We start from the raw sequence: 23389 nt of genomic DNA, 5'->3' as shown, positions 1-23389 counted from the left end.
TCAAAAGCAATTTACATCTTTCCTAGGCCCAAATGTCCCTAAGCTGGGGCTCTTTAAATGCAACGGCATGTTTCTACCAAGTACGGTTGTTGAAATCAAAACTTTAAAAAGTCTTACACTTTTTAAAACACTTCTTAGCCACTTGGGGCTGTGGATAAGTAAATAGCTGTAAAAACTGACATTGCAAATTTATTAATGTGCTATATTTATCACTTGAAACCTGCACAATTCTAGATGGCTTACAGAATTTACAATTTAAAACAAAATACAAAATCAGTATTAAAATGAATTAATAAAACTGATAAACCTAATTTACAGTCCAAATACTGAGAATACTAGCTAAAATTAGACATTATATATGGGCCACTGATTGCAAATGATCCCTAAAGATCCCTTAGAACAGCCACCTTTTCACCAGCTTCTGGGAGGTCATAAGAATGGGTATCTTTGACAAGCATTCCCAGTTGTTCCAGTCAGAAACTATTGGGAAAGGCAGTCTAATGGATATCCAGGTCCTGCTCTATGGATTATAAGTAAATTTAATACAACTCGCCTGTGGAATGATTTAGCCAGGATTGCCGTGCTTAGGAACTACATCCTAAAAACATCTGCAGAACACCAAGCTAAGGAAACAGCACATAAGATTTTAAAATCTATCAGTCTAACTACATTCTTAGGAACCAAAGGCTCCCTGGGAAATATTTATGAGAACCAAATTAAAATGTAGTTTAATCTGGGTTTAATATAATACATGAATTGATTTACTATGTTTAGTCAACCACATTTTTTGGGGGGGATGGATTTATGTCATCCCCATAACAGATACCCAACATGATGGTGTAGCACTGGGAACCAAGCTAGGAGTTCCTTGTAGCAAAGGTTGGATTGCCTCTCTTACTAATCATCCTCCCACTGCATGCTGCCTAAGGGAGAACACTCAACATATCTGAAGAGTATACTGTATAGCTTGGGTTGCATAGAGAACAGCTAAATCAAGGATGCAAGTTGAAATTCTGAGCAAATCACCTGCATTCAAGTAAACCATACTTTTTTTTCTAAGAAAATTTTTGCGGAAACAGATCCTTGGGAAAGGACTTTTTCAAAGTTGGAAAATCATCAAGTCAAGCCCAACAATGTGCACTGCAAATGTCAATCAACGCGCCCACCCCAATTCTAATAACTCTTTCTCTCTCAAAAGGTATTATGCTATCATATTTATTTGTATCCCATCTTTATTATTCTTATAAATAACTCAGAGTAGCATACATATCCGATATTCCCTATTTTTTTTCACAACAACCATCCTGTGAAATAAATTGGTCTAAGAGTGACTTGTCCAAAGTCACCAAGCTGGCTTTCATGCTTAAGATGGCACTAGAACTCACACTCTCCCAGTTTCTAGCCTGGTGCCTTAACTACTAGACCAAACCAGCTTTTATTTGTGAAATCAGACAATAAGCAAAATCAGACTAAATGTTATCACAAATATTGGACTGGGGTGAATCTTTCATACAATTCAGTGTTAGATAATTACAAATGCAGAGAAAAATCTTGCATCTAGTCATTCCTGCTGCTCAGGACTTTCCAGGCAAATGAAAGTGTGTCCTGGATTAAATCAATTATTAAAAATATAATTATTTGAGATAGAGACAATGAAGCCTATCTCTCACACTTCTAGCCCGCTAAAAACAGAAACTTGTGAAGTGCAAGTATTTCTGGGCAATGTTCAAAATGCAGAGCATGTGGAACACTGTCTCTCCACCCCCTGATCTATGTGTGACGTGGATAATGTTTACAACACCCCCCAATTTTCCAAGTAGCAACATTACTTTTATCAGCTTCAACACAGTCAAGTGCAGACATTCTGTCAACTTTAAGTTTCTCTGCAGCTGCAAGAACTATTTCCGTATCCAAACTCCTAAAAAGCAAAGCCACATCATGTCTGTTTGTGGAATGTGGGATCTGTTTTGCATGCTTTTGAAGCCATAATGGTCCCTTCTTTGATCATGCCAGTGGCCAATGCAAGCAACAATTTTATTTTTATCCCAGGTTTATTATATTTAGAAATAACTTAAAGGGGTAAACATACCTAATGCTCCTTTCCCCCTCTTATTTTTAGTTGTGTAGTTATGTATTATTTTTTCACATTTCTGAAACGCCCCTTCCCCACAACAAAAGCTCACTGAGGTACATTGGGCTGAGAGAGAGTGACTGGCGCAAAGGCAGCTAGCTTTCTGCCTAAGGCGGGGCTAGAAGTCATGGTCTCCCAGTTTCTAGCCTGGTCCCTTAACCACTAGACCAGGGGTAGGCAACCTTGGCTCTTTTATGACTCATGGACTTCAACTCCCAGAATTCCTGAGCCAGCATAGCATAGCTAGCTCAGGAATTCTGGGAGTTGAAGTCAAGTAATAAAAGATCCATGGTTGCCTACCCCTGCACTAGACCAAACTGGCTCTCAATCTACAGACCTATATTTCACGGTGTACGAGGTTGGTTAAAATTTGACATTTAACCAGTCAGGACAGGAACTCTAATAGCATACTGTATCGCTGCTTCACATTCTGTAGTGATGTGATTGTGGCAACAATCATGAAAAAGTGATTTGGAACCTGCCTACAATTTTCACTAGATTCAGAAATTGCCTTGCAGCATCATAGCATAAATCAATTCAGTCCCCTTCATCTCCTAATGGAGAGCTAAGTTTCATGATAAGCTATCAAGCAAAGAAAATATACTTAGTTGTTGCAGGCATATTGTATCTGAACCTAGAGGTTTTCAGCTTTTTAAAATAATTGCCATTGAAACATTCACACATTTGTCCAATGCTTTGAAATATCCATTCATGCAATGAATCCTAAAATATCTAAATACTTATTCACATGTTTGAATAATATATGATTATCGGTGTTGGATTCATTGTTTAGATGCCTTTTTACAAACCAGTTCACAAAGGGACCTGAATTTCAGAACTCTGGAATAGAATGAACTAACTCAAAATAATCAATCATTCTATAAGTCTGTCTTCTCTCCTAAAATTAAAGAGTCCAAACACCCAATCTTTTCCTTATATAGCCATTATTGTACTTTATAGTCTTCTCTAGATTCTTTAGCTTTTTAATCTTCATTAGGAGCACTCAGTATGAGTATAAAACATGCCGGCTCATTTTTGAATATTAAGACTACACTGGTAGGATGGGAATGCAAAAATCCTTTGATTTGCCAGCATCTTCAATTAAAACTTTAACCAGAAATTTTAATGAGTCCCTGAATAACTGGTGTTGGTGAAAACGTGTTTACAATAAAGGACAAGCCAATGAACAACTAGCCACAGCCAAATTTAATTCCCAAATAGTAGCCAATTCAATAGTTATAAACTGTTGCCTTCTTTAAAAGGCATTAAAAAACTACTTCTGAAATGTTTCAAATAGCAAATTTGTATCACAACAAATCTATCATTCTAAAATGGGAGAGTCAATCCATTTAAACAACCTTTAGCTGTTTAACAATCTTACAACTTATATATCTGTTACATCCTCACTGAATCTTATCCATATTTTTGAATTTATATTTGTTTTCTAACTATTTTTACTTGCAGTGGGAATTCATTAAGGACTTCCTACGGATAATTCTTTTAAACAATTATTTCATGGCATTTAGTGACATAGGCAGTCTAGAAATTTAATAATAAAATACATGTTCCAATTTAAAGATTTTTTTAAAAAACTGGTGATGCACATTTACATCTCTGTAAAAGCAAGGAATGTTGTGCTAATGCAAAATGTGATTAATGGGGGCATCATATTCAAACAATTTATGGTTTGTGACAATCCGTTTGAGTCAGGATTCCAACATGTTGAATTTTATCAGTGCTTCCAATTAATTCATTTTTAAAATTTTTATTCAAGTTATTAGGGATAATCAGCCATGAAACATGACGATGTCTGTTTCTAATGTACTTATATATAAACTGGTTCCATCTTATAACTGTAGTAGGAGTTCATTAAATCCATCCTTCCTGAGCCAAAAACTATACTGCAATTGAGAACTGAATCACAAAAGTATACATTAAGTCTGGGAAATCAAAATCAATTAAGTTTACTTAGGTTAGGTTTGTATATTTTGCTAATGGTTTGTTTAATGGTTTAACAGACCAAGTAACAGACAATTACTTGGCCTGCATAATTTAGAAATAAACCAAGCTTTTACATACAGTAGCTGGGTTCATATACAAGTAGTCTTCGACTTACAACCATTTGTTTAGTGACCACAGTCACAATGGATGCTTGGAAACTGGCAGGTATTTGTGACAGTTGCGATGTGCTAGAATCACCTTTTGCGACCTTTTGACAAAGTTTGGTCAGGGGTTAAGGAACTACACTAGAAAGCCGGAGACTGTGAGTTCAAGTCCTGCCTTAGTCGTGGAATTCAGCTGGATGACTTTGGGCCACTCATACTCTCTCAGCCCAACCCACCTCACAGGGTTGTTGTGGGGGAGGGGGGAAGAGGAAGGTGTGTTGGATAAATTAGCCACCTTAAGTTATTTGCAAAAATAATAAAGGCAGGATATAAACAAATAAACCAATAAATTCAATGGGGAAGCCAGATTCACTTAACAATCATTTAATCACTGCAGCAGGAAAAGTCATAAAATGGGGCAAAATGTACTTAACTTATCTTGCTTAGCTTAAATTTTGGGCTCAATTGTGGCCATACGTTTAGGACTACCTGTAACACATTACAAACCGACAAGCTGCCATTTTGGCATCATCATCATAGAATTGGAAGGGACTTTGGAGGTCTTCTAGTCCAACCCCCTGCTCAGGCAGGAAAGCCTATACTACAGGTGTCAAACTCACAATGTCACATGACGTACTGCGATGTATTGCGACTTTTTTTTCCATTGCCGGCGATAGGGTGGGCGCGGTTTTAGCGTGATGCATCCGGCCCGCAGGCCAGCAATTTGACACCCCTGGCCTATACCATTTCAGACAAATGGCTGTTCAGTCTCTTCTTAAAAACTTCCATTGTTGGAGCATTCACAGCTTCTGGAGGCAGGTTGTTCCACTGATTAATTGTTCTGTAGGAAATTTCTCCTTAGTTTTAGGTTGCTTCTCTATTTGATTAGTTTCCATCCATTGCTTCCTGTCCTGCCTTCAGGTGCTTTAGAGAATAGCTTGATTCTCTCTTCTTTGTGGCAGCCCCTGAGATATTGGAACACTGCTATCATGTCACCCCTCACCCTTCTCTTCATTAATCTAGACATACCCAATTCCAGCAACCGTTCCTCATATGTTTATAAGGCTCAACTTGCTATATAAATTCTGTCTCAGAAATGCAACCTGAAGGAAATCTAAGATTTAAGTTTCTCAAGTTGTCTCTTCTTTATAATTTCTACAGAATATTTAATCAATTTCTTCATGCATTCCTAATCTGAAAAATAATGTGATCATCTTGCACTGTCATAGGGCAAAATATCATGCAATATGAACAAAATACCTCAAGATTAAAGGAACAATGCTTACATTAAATTGGTAATTAGTATATCCCACTCCACCAAAATTATAACCAATATAACGATACAAATTTTGATTTAATTGATCTCCCACCACCGTATTGGATTTTGAACAATATGGGAACATAAAATAGTTACCAATCCCAAGGTGAGTGTTGATAGAGGCATAACGGGCTGTGCCAGTTAGGTTTTTGTTTTCCCGATAGGGAATGTGCTGGTGGGTACGGGCATCTCGGTACTTCTTAGCCAGACCAAAATCAATGATGTACACTAGGTTGCCTTTTTTGCCAAGTCCCATAAGGAAATTGTCCGGTTTCACATCTCGGTGGATAAAATTCTTGGAATGAATGTACTCAATACGGCTGATCTGGAAATGGATTGGGAAGAACGGAGGAAAGGTGAGAGAAAGGAGAGGAAGAGAGTGCCAATATACATTGTAATCTCATTAACTGGAAGACCCACTGTAACTTCAAACAAGAAATCAGGGGATCTCAATACTTGCCACAGTTCAACACAAAAGTGAAGCCCTACCTACCCACACAGGTGAAAGTGGAATTCATCTAGTCCTAGGCTGGGAGCCAAAAGACAGAAAGTTTCAATGGAATAGCGAAAAGAACATGGAGAACTCTTTAAAAGTTAATACACGTCCTCAACTTTTGCAAGATGTCCCAGCTGCTAGTCTACAGCACAGCACTGCTCCTACCTTTTGCCTTCTACAACAGCTAGAGCAGGGGTGTCAAACTCAATTTCATTGAGGGCCGCATCAGCATTGCGGTTGCCCTCAGGGGGCCGGGTGGGTATGGCCAGGGTGGGCGTGGCCTACTGGGTGGGCGTGGCTAGAGTGCGTATGGCCTACTGGGTGGGCATGGCCAGCTCTACATCGTTCGCATCAAGGGTGCCTATGGGGGCCTGGGCAGGAGTGGGACAGATCTGAGGGTCTCTGCCAGAAGGAGGGTCTCTGGGCCAGAGCCAAGGCAGTGGGGACCGTTCCCTCACTGTTTCCAGGATGGCTTCGTGGGCCGCATGAAACCACTTCGCGGGCCGCATTCGGCCCCCGGGCCTTGTGTTTGACATGTCTGAGCTAGAGAGATAATAGGGACGTGCCAATGTTTTTCAGCTTCATCCGGGTGCCCCAGCTTCATCTGAAGCTGAATGCTCTAGCTTCATCTGAGTGCCCCAAGCAATTGTTGTGAAAGGGAATCAGGAAGAGCACAAGAACAAATAAGAACTTACCATCTGATCTGCCAGAAGCAGAACAGTCTTGAGACTGAACTTGCGGGAGCAGAAGTTAAAAAGGTCTTCTAGGCTGGGTCCCAGAAGTTCCATCACCATCACATTATAGTCACCCTCTGCCCCGCACCACTTAATGGAAGGAATGCCCACTAGAGAGAGATGAGAAGAGGACATTGGCAAGGAGATATGCACACACATCATTCATTCATTCACAAATCTCTTTAGATCTTTCCAAAGCCTTTGTGAAATACTGAAGCACAAGCATCAGGCTCTGAAGCCTATGAACATACCTCCACCTTGCATCATCTTGTAAAACTTGCTTTCAATGTGGAGCTGTGGGTGCTTGGTTTTCACACATTCCAATTTAATGGCTACTTCTTCTCCTGTGGCAATATTGGCACCTGCATATGAGGCAACAGTAAAAAATAAATAAATAAATTCAAGCCTTTGGTATATTTGTCATTTTATCTTTCCCTCAAGGAGCTTTGGGGGATCTTCTTCTCTATTTTATCACTCTCCCAGCTTTGCACTGCACACTGAGTAGGCAGGGCACAATGAGGCTCATAAATATAACCCATATTCATGACCAGGGATTTGACCTTATTAACTCTAGCCCAACACTACTCAATACTATTTATTTATTTTTATTTTATTTATTTTAATGCCATTTGTATCCCGCCCTTCTCCGAAGACTCAGGGCGGCTTACAAGCTTAGCAGTAGCCTTCATTCTATGTATATGCCTGCTTATTAGGGCTTTCCCCCCCAAGCGGCATTATTACAAAGTCAGCTTAATTGCCCCCAACAATCTGGGTCCAATACTAAAGAGAGTTTAGAATGAAATGTATAAAAATAAAAACTAATTTACATTATTCTAGCAAGCATTTGATTATCACTATCACAATCCGTCTCCTGATGTGAATACATAGTCCTGTAATGTTGCAGATAAAGCTGTAAGCATATTTTTAAGAAATGGCATCATTTTTTCAACTCAAGTACATGCCGCCACAGCAAAACCATGTCAACTTTGCAAAAGCTATGAATCAGAATGTTGTAAGAAGCGGGGTGGTGGTGTATGTGTTTGCTTTCATATTTGTTCACTTCACATACTCAGACTACTGCTAATCCACTTCCAACAGAACACAGTATACAGTATGCAGTGAACAAGCGAACAACTAGTTAGCTTTTATTTCTGAAAACCACACAATCCCATGTGAGTTACCTCCTCACATGCTCCTTTCGGGTATCACGGTCTTCAGCTTTAGGTAATTACATTTCACAATATAAAAAACTTTACAGTTCAATCCTTTCAGAAATAAACCATGAAAACAAAAGTTAAAGCACACAGAGATTACTATACAAAAGCTGCTATTATATTTCTGTGTTAATGAAGAGTTGAGAGGGAGCCAAATTTAGCTGCAACTAAATCCAGAGACTGTTTTAAGTGTAGTATGTAATCCTATTTTTACAAATATTTTTTTTTCCAAAGGTGGGGTGTGTGTAAATGTGTCTTTTTTGTTGCGTAAGAGATGTAGCACATATATATATACAGCATATGTATAAAAAAATGAAAACAGGAAGTAGGCACATAAGCTGTAAGCAATTAATCCACAATCTCTTTCCTAATATCAGCATTGTGCAAAGTGTTTCAGTAACCTTTTCCCCCCCTAGACATTACAGCTCTACAGCAGAAGAGTTAATAAGATAGTTTGGGCCCAAAGTAAAGATTTCCATTTGTAGAATACATTCTGCAAGAACAAATTCAACACAGAAGACTGCACAAATAACGGAATGAAGAGGAAGTGTTATAAATTTTCATATCCTTTAAAATGCTCAAATTCTGACATGCCATTCCAAGCTGAAGCACAATTATGCCTGTCTAGCCAAGTAAAATATACATATTAACCATAATTTTAACGTGACTTAAGATTTATCCTAGTAAAGCAAAAACAGGAATGAAACTAGCAGCAGTTATCAAAAATATTTGTACAGCAATCATTCTCCAGTTTTCCAAAATTGCAAAGATTTTTCATGCCTGTGCTAAGACATGAGATCACATTCTCGTTTTTCCCCACACCCCTATTATGTTTTTTGTTAAAGAGTAACCCCGTCTTAACCCTATCCAAACATCCTTTTCAGAATGGAAATGCAGAATGAAAAGGCTATGGGGAGGGAACCTACTCTGTACATGGCCTCAATCAAAATGGGGAACGGTTTTCACTTTCAGTGGCTTTATTTTTATAAGCTTTAATCAGTATCTTATTTTTTTTTCATATAGCAGCTTTTAAAGCATACCTCTATGCTTCAACTGATGGTTCTTTGGAAAAGTGGTTATCAAACATACTACAAGTAGTTTTTTTAAAATAATTTTATGATCTATCTTACAGTCATTCCATCAAGTTACAGGAAGGGAGGAAATAGGAAGCAGGCTATTCCATGGGCTCACATTCAAAATTTTAGGCTGATGCTCTCTTTTGAATTATTTCTATTCTATCCTTAATGAAGGCAAGAACTTCAGCTACACAACTGATCCGAATAACTGAGTATTCATGGTTTTCTTTTTGCCTCCCCATCCAGAGAGCAAAATATCTATTTTACAGCACTTATAATATACCCTAAACCCCAGGATTCTGGGCAAAATACAAAAACTTCAAATAACAAAATGATAATAACATCCAAATTAATCTCTAAACCAAACCTTAATCACAAAAAGGAAATAAAAAAATCAAATCCAAAATAGGCACCGCTGAGACTAAAAGCACACTGGAATAAAACAGACTTAATATGGTTATGGAATTGAAGCAAATTTGGGGCTGACCCTATTTCTAAGGTGACAGTATTCCGTAAGGCAGAAGTTATTATAGAAAAGCCTTCAATCTCTCCTATACCCTGTGAACATTACAAAGAGGACTTTTAACAACTTCTGTAGCCTAAATGGGCAGATTCAATTCAAGCAAAGTATTTGCCTAGTACAGGGGTAGGCAACCTTGGCTCTTTTATGACTCGTGGAATTCTGGGAGTTGAAGTCCACGAGTCATAAAAGAGCCAAGGTTGCCTACCCCTGGCCTAGTGAGAATCCCAATCCCAAGGACCCTTTAGGACTTTACCAGCACTTCAAATTGAGCCTAGAAGTTACAAAGAAAGCAGGGCAATGGCTTTCGTATAGGTGTAATTTGATAGGTGGGCCTGTCCTGTCAGTAATTCTGCTGCCAGCTGTAGCTTCCACATGATCTCCAAGGGCAGACACACATAGAACATGTTGTACTGTCTCATCAAGCGGTGATCAAAGCATGAGTTTCTGAAGCCAGGCATCCTGGTTGGGCTTGGCAAAATTTGGTCCACCTAACCATGTATGTTTAGGCTGTTTAGGCCTTCAAGGGGAACCCAAATCCATTTAGAGTAACTGGTGGGCCAGTGTTATCAGAGTGCACAGATATCTCCTGACCTCTACCATCTGTCTTGATAGGATTTAATCTGATCTTGCTTTTGCTTCATCCCGATTCTCAGAGTGGTCCAAAGATCAGTCTGAGGCTTCCGCAGCATCACCAACTCTTTAAATAAATACACTTTTGAACTTTACTTCCTTAATCCCACACAGCTACAAACCCAACAAATAATTTTTGGTGCAGCAAAAACATTCTTAGTTCAGTAGAACAGCATACAGCAGCTCATGAATCTTTAAAATACCACAGCCACACAAAAATTAGAAACTTGCCTAAGAAAGGCATCAAAGAATGCAGACAGTGCCCACTGAGCTATCAAAACACAGCCCCTTCCTCTGTGGTATTTGTCGCAACCAGCAAAGTACCCTTTCAATATTCTATGTTGAAGGCATCCTTTATCTCCCAGTCAGCAGACTGAACAATCTGTGAGAAGGGCAGAATTTATTTTCCCAGTGCCATTTTTAGTTTCAATATGACAATAAAGCCACATTAGCAAACTGAATGTTATCAACATGCTGAACAAGCAGAGGAAACCTCAGCGCGCTATTCATTAATTGGTGGCTGTTTCTCTATTGCAGCACTATCGTTTTCACCACCATTTTCCCCCAGTGACATCATCAAACCAAATAACTCACTAGAGAATATGAAGCTGTCACGACGTCATAGTTCCAGTCATTGCTGGGTGACATCTCTAAGGCAAACAGAGCGAGTCCTTCGCCCTCTGCCTCAATTGGTCAAGAGGTAACATACCTGTTGCACAGCAACCATGACATGTGATCATTGGGCCATGTAGCATTAACAGACTGTTCTTGTCCTGCTCCATAGCGCTGTACCAGTTAGACATATTATTACTACGCTCCGTTTAGGAGGGAGGCTTGCTTGCTGGAGTGAGAAGCACCACCAAAAGATTTCCAAATATAGTTTATTTCTCAAGAACATCAAAAAACAAAACAAAAACCCAGCTCTTTTTTATTCAATCAGTTGAATAAATCTGGGTTCTCAGGTTCATGCTTTTTTCTTTTTAGTTCAAGATGTGCATTGCCACAATTTTAAATCTTCAGTGTTGTCTGAAAATGATTGTTTTGAAAAACGTGTTTTTAAAATTCCCTGCGCACCTTTATTTCCTTAATTATTGTAATAATACAACAGGTGGCACTTCTAGAAATTCTACTACATTCTCAGGTACACCAAAGTCTCACCCTTAGTGTTGTAAAAAAGCTAGGTAAAGAGCTGAAAGAAAAAGTTGAGACTAAAACTTCTAATGAACGAAAAAGTACCTTAAGGGTTGTTTTTTATTTATTTTTATTTCCAATAAAAATGTACTTATGATTTCATCATCATCATTCTAGTCACTGTCTATCTGATTTCAGCTAGTTGCAGAATATTAATTCAGAATCCCTAATTCACATGTAACAATCCTATTCTGCAGCTAAACACGTAACTAAATACACATCAGGATTCTGGAGTGTATCTAGAATGTGCTATGCAGAGGATGATGCTGAAATCACAGGATACTTCCCTCCACCCCAAATATACCATTCAGCAGGGCCAAAGAACTTATGAACATCATACATTGTTGGACTACAATTCCCACTACCTACACTTAAGCATATAGCCTATGATCCAGGATTGAAAGCATAGTCTTACAACTTTAAGGAGGGATATGTTTGCCAACCTTGTTCTAACATCTAATGTGAGGTTGCAGACAACTATGTGTTGCCTGCCAGATGGACAAGATTAGAGATCCCACTACTGCACAAACTCAGAATTGTGGGAGTGTAGTCCAACAAATCTAAGGGGTATCTATTCAGTGCCTGAATATGTATACACACTATAATACATATTACCCCTAAAAGTAAGAAAGGATTAAACTCCAGAACCTCCCTTTCAGAAATAAATAACTGGCATATGATAAATGAGTTGAGACTTCTGTATTTTTCTGCAGATTGGCAGACACAAGTCAGATATTCTTACAAAGCTTTAAAAAATCAGCATAACAACAAAAATGAGCCTTTTGCAACCGCTCCTGAAGTAGTATTTATTCTGCAACGGAATAAAGATCAAGACATCGCAACTTTAGCTCTGACATTATTAAAAAAAAAATTAGGAACGGAAGCAAATCTCTGAACAAATGTAGTGATGCAATCAGAGAGCAAAGGGGGAGGGGAGGGAACACCCAAACATGAAGCAGCATATCACTGACCCAAGACTGAACTTTATTCTGGGGTGCCATGATACTCCATTTTAATCACTGCCCTGAAGGCTAGGTGTATATTAATTACTGTGATCTTCCATCTTAATCCCTTTTTTTGAATAAGACAGAACATGCACTTACACAACTTTTATTTCCGTTTCTAGACAGTCAGCCATTATCTATCAGGCTCAACATTACTCGTGGGGAAGATAGGTGTTACACTGCTGGCTATTTCTCTCTACATCTACTCCTTTCCTTTGGAAGCTTTTGCTTCGCTCCACAGTCCATCAGCTAGCTGCTGGGCTCTGACTGCATCTGCTAAAATCATCAGCAAACCAAAATTATTGCTGACATTTAAGTCATGTTGTCACTCAGCTTTAGAGCTACAACCCCAATGAGATTGGCCAGGGGAGGGAAGCTGCAAATATACCACGAATGATATCTGAGTCACTGTTTCAACCTCACCGTCTGCAGACTCAGGGAAAAATGGCACCCATTTAGAACAGCAGTAGTTATTTTTGTGAATGGCCTTGGAATCCCACAAGTGATAAAAGTACCGTATATGACATCTGAAGGTACCAATTAACACATCAATAATAGTGAGAGATGTGGAGTTTTGGTTGGAGGCCTCATAACTGTATGAAGAAGCGTGCCATCTTTAAATTAACATCCAACCTAATATTATCTGCTGTCTCTTGCAGATCTCCTTCTCATCATTTTGCTACTAAACTTTCCAGGTAAAGAGGTTTAAAAGACATTTAAACTATTAAGCAAAGCATTAAATCGATGATTTTAAATTTTAGACTTTGCCATCAATAGTTTTTGATGTATTTGTAAAGTAAGGATGCAGATACAGTTGCTAAAATAGGTTACTTTACAACTGAGTACTGTACTGCTTTTACAACGAGGTTATACACCCTATAATTCTTAGGCAAGTCATTCATGTAGAAATTTGTACATACAACTCATCTATCATCCTGCAAATTTAGCAGTGATGCCTAAGTATGCCCATATTCCTATTGTCTTCTACTTGCCTCAGCCCTTTTCTATACTGGGCATGTCTTAACTTCCTTCTCCACCATCTAAAAATGTAATGTTCCTGCATAAATTACTTTAATTGAAGAGGCATGATCCAGCCTCCCAGATTAGCTGGTTAGGCTGGACTGATCCTGGAAGTCGGATGATCCATTTACATGTCAATAAAATATAAATTCCATGCCCACACTGATTATATAAGCACTTAAAACCGAAATCTTATGCTCTCGTAATTAAATACCGTTCATGGTATTTAATCGTTAAGTCAAATGCAGAAAAAAAATTCCAATTTAAGTCAAAACTTTTTAAAAGTAGCTTTTATCAAAAATGATCCAAGTTTGGAGACATTAAATGTTAAAACGTTGACTTTCTGCATACAAAGGATTAACATTCAAACAATGAACTGATTGTAACACAAGTTGGACAAATGCTATTTAACTTGGATGTTCTTCAGAAACTATTTCTGATTGCAGTTGGATTTTGGAAATTAATTGGGGCATGGTTAAATAAACAATAGTAAAGATTTACAGCTTGTATAAGCGAGACATCAGAGGCAACACTTTTTAGTTTGTACTATAAATTAAATGCATTGCAGTTGCAAATAAAATCTTTCCCCCTTACTAAGCTTAACTTCTGGCGACTTGGGGAAACATCCATATTAGCCAGTCCGGAAATGGTTTGCCATTGCCTTCTTCTAATCTAGTGTGCTTTTTAGACCTTCTCAATCTAGTCTACCCAATACTCTCTAATTTAAATGCAAACTAGGTCCAACCATGCTTCACTTTTTGAAATTGGCCATGTCCATAATACAGTTACTAAAAGTTGAGCTCAACTATATTCTTTATTTAAAATAGTACAGCTTTAGCACAACTATATATAGCCATTTGTTTTTGACAAAAATATCAAATGCAAAGAGATGGCATGATTTTTTTTTGCAACAGCCAACCCATAAACCTTTCTGGCCTGTTACAAAATTTCTACCGAGTGCACTAATAAAGTCCCTAAGACTTAATTCCAAAACCTATGCAGAACACAAAGTACTTCAATGAGTCCTTTCTAGCATCCTTCTCACCCTTATATTAGCTTGCACTGTCTCACCACAAACTTCACCCTTTCTGTCCTATCCCAGACCTATGGTTCTCCAGATGTGTAAAGCAGCATCCTTGGTGTACAGTATTCACAGACCTCATGCTGCTTTCTCAACCAAAATCTATATTGTGTTATACATAAGGTAGGTAAATGGCTTTTAAGATTACATGTAACACCGTGCAGTAGCTTGAGACACATGAGAAACCGTTCCTGTTGAAAAGATGCAAATGTTCCCGAATTTTTAATTAGTGATCTGAGAGAGCTGGAAATGATTAAAAAAAATTCCTATCCAGCATTTACCCCATCTCATTCATGTGTGGGAGCTTTCTCCAGAACCTATTTGTTTCAAAGATATGCATACACGACCAAATCCATGGGCATGTTGAAGTTGACAATGTTATAGAAAAGATGTCACCAATTTAAGTAAAAATGGTGTGTCTCACCACTGCAGAAATGCAGATGCACAATCAAGTAAGCAGTCACACAAACATCTACTAGTGTTCCACAACAGAGCTATGACATTTCTCCTTCTCCATCTCCCCCCCCTCCCTTGTCATTTTGTGTTACTGAATGGCAAATGAAAGGGAGGACTAGAACAGATGGGTGAAGTCAGGCATAGAGACAGAATTAACAGGCCAAGAAACAAAGGGAATGGATCCTCTGCCTGAAGAAGGTACAAGCAATCAGGAACTGTCCAAGCAGATATTACCAGCATGCACTGCTAAGCTGCCTTTGGCTCACTGTCTTTTTTTAAACGGCTTTCTAGAGGAACAACCTAGGCCTCCGTGATGATGACGTTAATGCAGAATTAAACAACTCCTATTAAATTCTTCCTCTGATCCAACACTGCTTTTCCCATGCTGCATCAGATTCTGTTCCGAGAACTATACAACCACCACCACCCCTCTCTGTCATATTAGTCCCACCAGTACTGCTCAGCTGAGCCTAAAATCAAACAAACCTCACCGCTCAAAGCAAAGCCTCCACATTCCAGACATTTGTTTACAAAAGCCATTCAACAATAGAATCAGAGAATTCGAGAGACTTAGGAGATGTCCAGCTCAATGGAGGCTAGTCTCACCAGTCAACCATCCAGGCATTCTTCCCCAGAAAAAGGTATGACCCAGGTTAACTCACATGAATCAGAATCAGACATCCAGGTTGGAATACTGAGAACACAGTCTAAATACTACAAGTATCCAGATTGTGCAGATGCTAATCAACCAATATTTGACGTATCTTTGAGAGGACGTTTTTTTTGTACAAAAGAAACACAAAATCAGAATAGCAAAAAGCAAGCTTACAGCAAGAAAACATTTTTTTCAGTTATCTCATAATCAGATCAAGAGGAAGCTGAAGTAATTACTGGATGAATCTGGATTTGGGAAACTCAAACCTGTCTACGCAAATATTGATGTTTGGAGCCTTCCAGAACTCACTGTTCTTCAGAAAACCAGTATCCTTTACATTCTTCAAACATACAATTGGATAACTGAGACTGAATCTAAAATAAACCAAAATAAAGACCTAAATAAAGCATATTTGTCTTCACCCCTGCTAACTTATATGGAGACATCCCTGCAGTTTTCTTAGTATGGTATGGAAACTGCTTGCCACTGATTTATTCTGAGACATTCTTTTGAATTCACAAACTAGCCAGCACCTAGATTTCCACTTAAATTTTCCTCATCCAATATTAACAAGAAACTCTATGTTTAAATAGGAATTTATAACATTTCCTATCAAAGAGACATCTTATAATGTGGGGGCATAAAATAGTTTCCCAGCTTTGGCAATTCCCAGCTGTAGACTCCAACTCATAGAACTGCACATCCAAAATGTTCACTGTTGAGAATTATGGGAGTTGAAGTTGACCTCATCACACATCATGTAGACAGCTTTATGAGTTTTATTTTGAGTTGCCCATAGCACTTTGGTTACTGAAATACAAAAGTGCAGTAAATAAAATAATTTAAAACTATCAGCAACAGGTATTCAATCTTTGTCTAAACTCAGCTTCTTACACTGAAATGGGGAATGTAATACTACTCTTATTGCTGCATAGTATAGTATACCCTACTTTAGCTAAAAATTTAAAAAAGCAGCATCCACAGGATGCCTGATACAACCATGATGGAAGCAATGACACAACCATTGCATTTACTGTCGCAATGATCACCATGCAATTCTGTATCCTGTATGATACAAACCTTACATCAATAGCAGCCATGTATTAATTAACACAGAGGTCCCCAACCTTTTGGGCACCAGGGACCGGTTCCACAAAGAGAGGTTTTCCCATGGACCAGAGGGTGAATGGTTTTGTGTGCTGCCTGCATCCAAGGATGGGGCTTTGTTTGTGCGGACCGGTTGCTGGCGTGCTGCGGCCCGGTACTGGTCTGCCCGACCGGGGTTTGGGGACCCTTGAACTAACATATATAATGAAGCTGAGCTTTTACAAAAAAAGGCCAGCAAGTCATTTAAATTACATTACTTAAATCGAGGGTCCCTGGGCCATGGCCCATTACCAGGCCACGGCCTGTTTGAAACAAAGCCATGTGAGTGGCAGGCAAGTGCGTGTGTGCGAACCTCCACTTGTGCAAGTGGTGGGTCCTTGTGCATGAAGCTCCACTCACATTGAGTGGAAGGCTCTTGAGCCCTCTGTTTGTGGAAGGGGAGCTTTGCACATGAGCACAAGCACCCCACTCTCAAGTGACCCACTCAAGCAAGTGGAGGTTTGCATGTGAGCTCAAGCACCCTCCGCTCATGCTTGAAGGTCCACTCACGCGAGTAGAGGGCTCATACCCACCACTCGCACCAATGGAGCTGTGCATGTGTGCACCTGACACCTATACGCCCCTGAGCCAGGCTGCTAAGGTGGAACGGTTGGGGAGCTCTGATTTAAATGACATTATTAACCACTACCACCCCGAACTTGGGAAAGAAAACCAAACTAGGAGCAGAAAACCAACAGTGTATATACTGTATACAGTACAAGTAGTTTGAAAATATAGAAATTTCCTCCTGCTAATGTCTATATAGTATTGCAGGGGTGTCAAACTCAATTTCATTGAGGGCCGCATCAGCATTGCGGTTGCCCTCAGGGGGCCGGGTGGGTATGACCAGGGTGGGTGTGGCCTACTAGGTGGGCATGGCTAGAGTGTGTATGGCCTACTGGGTGGGCGTGGCCAGCTCTACATCGTTCGCATCAAGGCTGCCTATGGGGGCCTGGGCAGGAGTGGGACAGATCTGAGGGTCTCTGGCAGGAGGAGGGTCTCTGGGCCAGGGCCAAGGCAGTGGGGGCCGTTCCCTCACTGTTTCCAGGATGGCTTCGCGGGCCGCATGAAACCACTTCGCGGGCCGGATCTGGCCCCTGGGCCTTGTGTTTGACATGTCTGTAGTATTGGGTCAAGTAAGCACAGACAAAAATCTGTACTTATTGAAGTGCTTATGTGATTTAGTAAATTTACAGACCAATTGGAGAAAAAGTGTCCAGCAAATTCAAATGTATTTAATTGAACCAATTTACATAATTTGTGCCAGTTTATATCATCTCTGTGATTATTTAATTGTATTAATTATGCAAAGGACTTGAACTGCTACAAACCACTTAAACATGAATTACCTGGATTGTTTCGGTTTGAGGATGAAGTTTGAACTAAAATTTGGTCCCGGTTGGAAGTTTGCTGAATAAAGGTCAGTAAAAAACTGAGGTTTTATTGTATTCTCACCAGTAAAAAAACACAATTCATAATTCAATTAATAATATTTTAAAGTTTTTTAAACTTGCAAAAGTTTGCTATAAAAGCCACTTCAGAACCAGTTTTTTAAGTAGGCCAGTGTTGCACAGTCCATAGGGATGGGACAAACCCAGAGAAAGTCCTAGTCCTCACCCATCATTTCCACTGCATAGGCTTCAATCAAAGTGCTTTCACAGAATGCTTCACAGAGTCATTCAAAAATAAGAACAGATTAGCAAAAACAAAACTTGCAAAGAGAGATGGATACGTATTTAATGGATCACTATTGTACCATGGCATATCTGGTGGCAGAAGAAATGAACAGGGCCTTTGAGACAGAAGATAAACTACCTGGACATAGGTAGACAAATAGGTAGACAACCTTCTGTTTAGACAAATAGAAGTTAGAAATTAAGAAATGGAATGAAAGTTCAGCATATGTATACGTTTTAACAGGCTCCTCACACATAAACCTCTATCCAACTTAGTCAAAATATCTCAATATGTTGTATATTGATTACTGAGAAAGATGCTTTGATTTCCATTAAGTTTATAAAGAAGTATTCCTTTTCAGAATCAACAAACTATGTCTAAGAGATAGGTTAATGTGCAGACAAAAAGCAACATACTAACAAAGCCTGTCTTTACTGTTTATCACGTTTCTAAAATTTCACACAACAGCCTTTTAAAAGCTCTGCTGAGTATAAAACTAGCTCAACAAAATGTAACATGATTTACATACAAAAAAAGGATGGGTCAGTTGAGAAGGAAATAACCACAAGTTGCCATACTGAAGAACTTCAAAAAGCAGCAAAGGTGAAGAATCTTGTAACAATGCCAGGAAGCATTGCAACATGATACAGTGTGGCTGGAGGCTGGGAAAGCCAACAACATGCAAAGAGGCATCGTGTTACTGAACAGTTAGTAGGTAGTGCTTTCAATGTAAGACTGCAGCTTTCTTTAATCTGGTACTCTCCAGGTATTTTGAATTATAACTCAGTTAATCTCTGAAAAGCATCCACCGCCACGCTAACAAAAAATATAGTCCAACACAAACAGAGAACCATACTTAAAAAACTTTATTAACTTCAGCAGCATAAAGAGTAAAGATTGGTCAGACTTTATTGAAAGATTCACATGTTTTTAAAATGGATGTCAAGGCTCTGATATAAGTTATTTAAGGTAAATCCATAAGAGTACAAAAGCCTCTTGTTGTTCCATCTCCCTTTCAGACAAGACAATGCAGGAAGTAAGCATGCCCTAAATATCCAGATTCCTTCCTCTGGTTCTATAACATGCTGAGCAAGCAGTCAAAACTACATGAGACAAATAATTTCTCAAATCATTCTGCAACTAAGTTGCTACTGGGGTAGCGACCACCAATTCCCAAATTTACTATTCTTTGCTGGTTATATGCCAGATGGAATTATAATCAACAGCTCCTACACTGTGAATGACCAATTCTCCCAAACTTTTTTCTAACTCCTCCCCCTTTAAAAATCCCTACTATAAGCCCCAGACTAAGAACTTGTTTTATAAGAAATGATCAACATTAGCTATCCAGAAAAAAAGTTTAATATAGATTATTAATAAAGGGGAGTTTTCTTACCAAGTTGCTACAAACGAGTCAAAATGATTTTACAATTATAAAGCATGTGTACTCCAAACTATTCAACATTTAACTGCATCAAGATCAGATGGCAAGCTGGAAATCACCAGGAACAAGGGTTTTGGTCTACTCTGCTCTTATTTATGTTATGTTAACAGAGAGTAACTTTGAAAGAGCAGCAGCGCACATACAGTGGGTCAAAAAAGTATTTAGTCAGCCACCAATTGTGCAAGTTCTCCCACTTAAAAAGATGAGAGAGGCCTATAATTTTTATCATAGGTATACCTCAAGTATGAGAGACAAAATGGGGGGAAAGAATCCAGGAAATCACATTGTAGGATTTCTAATGAATTAATTCGTACATTCCTCGGTAAAATAAGTATTTGGTCACCTACAAACAAGCCAGATTTCCGACTCTCACAGACCTGTAACTTCTTCTTTAAGAGGCTTCTCTGTCCTCCACTTGTTACCTGTATGAATGGCACCTGGTTGAACTTGTTATCAGTATAAAAGACACCAGTCCACAACCTCAAACAGTCACACTCCAAACTCCACTATGGCCAAGACCAAAGAGCTGTCGAAGGACACCAGAAACAAAATTGTAGACCTGCACCATGCTGGGAAGACTAAATTTGCAATAGGCAAGCAGCTTGGTGTGAAGAAATCAACTGTGGGAGCAATTATTAGAAAATGGAAGACATACAAGACCACTGATAATCTCCCTCGTTCTGGGGCTCCATGCAAGATCTCACCCCGTGGGGTCAAAATGATCACAAGAACGGTGAGCAAAAATCCCAGAACCACACGGGGGGACCTAGTGAATGCCCTGCAGAGAGCTGGGACCAAAGTAACAAAGGCTACCATCGGTAACACACTACGCCGCCAGGGACTCAAATCCTGCAGTGCCAGATGTGTCCCCCTGCTTAAGCCAGTACATGTCCGGGCCCGTCTGAAGTTTGCTAGAGAGCATTTGGATGATCCAGAACAGGACTGGGAGAATGTCATATGGTCAGATGAAACCAAAGTAGAACTTTTTGGTAAAAACTCAACTCGTCGTGTTTGGAGGAGAAAGAATGCTGAGTTGCATCCAAAGAACACCATACCTACTGTGAAGCATGGGGTGGAAACATCATGCTTTGGGGCTGTTTTTCTGCAAAGGGACCAAGATGACTGATCCATGTAAAGGAAAGAATGAATGGGGCCATGTATCGTGAGATTTTGAGTGAAAACCTCCTTCCATCAGCAAGGGCACTGAAGATGAAACGTGGCTGGGTCTTTCAGCATGACAATGATCCCAAACACACCGCCCGGGCAACGAAGGAGTGGCTTCGTAAGAAGCATTTCAAGGTCCTGGAGTGGCCTAGCCAGTCTCCAGATCTCAACCCCATAGAAAACCTTTGGAGGGAGTTGAAAGTCCGTGTTGCCCAGCGACAGCCCCAAAACATCACTGCTCTAGAGGAGATCTGCATGGAGAAATGGGCCAAAATACCAGCAACAGTGTGTGCAAACCTTGTGAAGACTTACAGAAAACATTTGACCTCTGTCATTGCCAACAAAGGTATTGAGATGAACTTTTGTTACTGACCAAATATTTATTTTCCACCATAATTTGCAAATAAATTCGTTAGAAATCCTACAATGTGATTTCCTGGATTCTTTCCCCCCATTTTGTCTCTCATAGTTGAGGTATACCTATGATGAAAATTACAGGCCTCTCTCATCTTTTTAAGTGGGAGAACTTGCACAATTGGTGGCTGACTAAATACTTTTTTGTCCCACTGTACATTCCATTCTCCAGGATACCAGAGTTCCTTAGCCTGAGATAACATTTCTACGGTAATGAGAAACTCACCCAAATAAATGTCTCCAAAGGACCCACTACCAATTTTTCGTCCCAGCCGATACTTGTTTCCCACTCGAAGCTCCATGATTCAGATGCACTGGAAATAAAGCACAAGACAGGCAGGGTCAAGTTAGAAGAGTACATATGAAAAAGATCCAAGTTCATTCTTAGATGGCCTCTATTAAAAGTATTTCAATCATTGGATATAGTGCCTTATTCTTATGTAGACTCAGTTTCCTGATCTGTAAGACATTTAAAGACATTTAACTTTCGGTTTAGCAATTAGTGGCCTAATATCTCTTCAACAAGTTGTGGAAAAAGGATAAAAAATAAGAGTACAAGTACAACCCAGTCCCCAAAGTAAGCTTAAATCCAAAGCCACGGTCACCCACAATCTTTTTTACTGAAGCAAATCTCACAGAAATTTATGAAACTGATTTATACTGTAAGCCCATGTATTGATGATCATAATTTCTGGCATAAATTTCATAAAAGAGAACCTAATGATTAAAAAGGCTAGCCCATTTCAGAAAAATCATTCCAGTATACTCATGTACCAACAGTGACAGGTCCTCCAGAGTCATTCCGAATCATCAGATGAGACCAAGAAGGGATGGGAGATATAGAAATTGGTTCCCCAAATATACACATCTTCTACTGTACAACTATTCCTTCCCATAAACAGGTCAAATTCCTTCACTGCATTTTGCCACATTATTTACAACTTAGTCTGGGTCATAAATCCATATGCTTCTAAAAATTTGAAAGAAGGTTTTTCCCCCAAGCATACTCATTAACATGAGTTCCAGCCAAATCTGAGCCTTACCACCTCTGGTGCATATGGCAGGAGCAATCTCTTAGCATAGGCCTGTACCAAATGGAGTCCTGGAGGGTCCCCAGCAATATTCCCTGATGGCCACCATCTTGTGCTTTCTCCCTTTTCAAGTAATATGGATCTGTCTGAAGGAGGGAAGGAGACACCACGGCTCCTTTTACAGGATGCTGTCATACAGCTAATTTATGTAATGCATGTTAATTAATACACTCTTTGCTCCTGTGGAGCAAGTTGCTTCGAAGGCGCAAATGTTAAGATAGGGAGGTAATTTTGTTTGATAAAGCCCATCCAAACCTAATAATCAAAAAAGACCAAGCATTTTCTCCTCCTTCCCATATGGATTGGTCATAATCTATACATTTTTGGCTCATCCAAGTTATACTCCTAAAACTATCGTACAATTAGCATAAAAACTGGAAAGAGCAGTCAGTACCTAACTCAAGTAATGCTGGAAATGTCTGTTCTCCAAAGTTTTCAAGATTTCCCCACCATTATTGCTGAAAGCATCATCCAGGGGTAAAGAAGACAGAGTCCAGTGGCTGATCATACTGCAACCCATAACATACAGGAAATCATGGTTCAGGTCACTGGAAGCCTATCCAGCCACCACATTTTTTCAGCTAGTATGAGCTTGTCGATCAGATGGTCGGCAGTTTGGCGGGTCGAATCTCGAGTGCCGTGTAACAGAGTGAGCGCCTGTTACTCGTCCCAGCTTCTGCCAACCTAGCAGTTCGAAAGCACGTAAAAATGCAAGTAGAAAAATAGGGACCACTACGGTGGGAAGGTAACAGTGTTCCGTGTGCCTTTGGCGTCTAGTCACGCCGGACACATGACCATGGAGACGTCCTCGGACAAGCG

General features: G+C 39.5%; 1 protein-coding gene across 5 annotated transcripts in view; it reads right to left on the bottom strand.

Annotated features, from left to right (window-relative positions):
• Positions 1-23389, bottom strand: part of CSNK1E (casein kinase 1 epsilon) — a 40514-nt gene that overhangs the window by 14783 nt on the left and 2342 nt on the right. For 4 of the 5 annotated variants that reach the window (XR_014492857.1, XR_014492858.1, XR_014492859.1 and 1 more), the window contains exons 2-5: positions 21706-21793; positions 7036-7146; positions 6746-6894; positions 5651-5879 (exon numbers count right to left, since the gene is read on the bottom strand). Coding sequence is in view for 1 of the 5 variants with exons in the window: in XM_083365794.1 (XP_083221920.1) it covers positions 5651-5879; positions 6746-6894; positions 7036-7146; positions 21706-21781 (565 nt within the window). In the remaining 4 variants the exon portion in view is untranslated. Of the gene's footprint in view, positions 1-5650; positions 5880-6745; positions 6895-7035; positions 7147-21705; positions 21794-22964; positions 23080-23389 lie in introns of all 5 variants that reach the window. The other variant, XR_014492856.1, reaches the window with a different exon arrangement.

Source organism: Vipera ursinii, assembly GCF_947247035.1.
Source record: "Vipera ursinii genome assembly, chromosome: 6".
In the NCBI taxonomy this organism is placed as follows: Eukaryota; Metazoa; Chordata; class Lepidosauria; order Squamata; family Viperidae; genus Vipera; species Vipera ursinii.
This window is presented reverse-complemented; position numbering and strand designations above follow the sequence as displayed.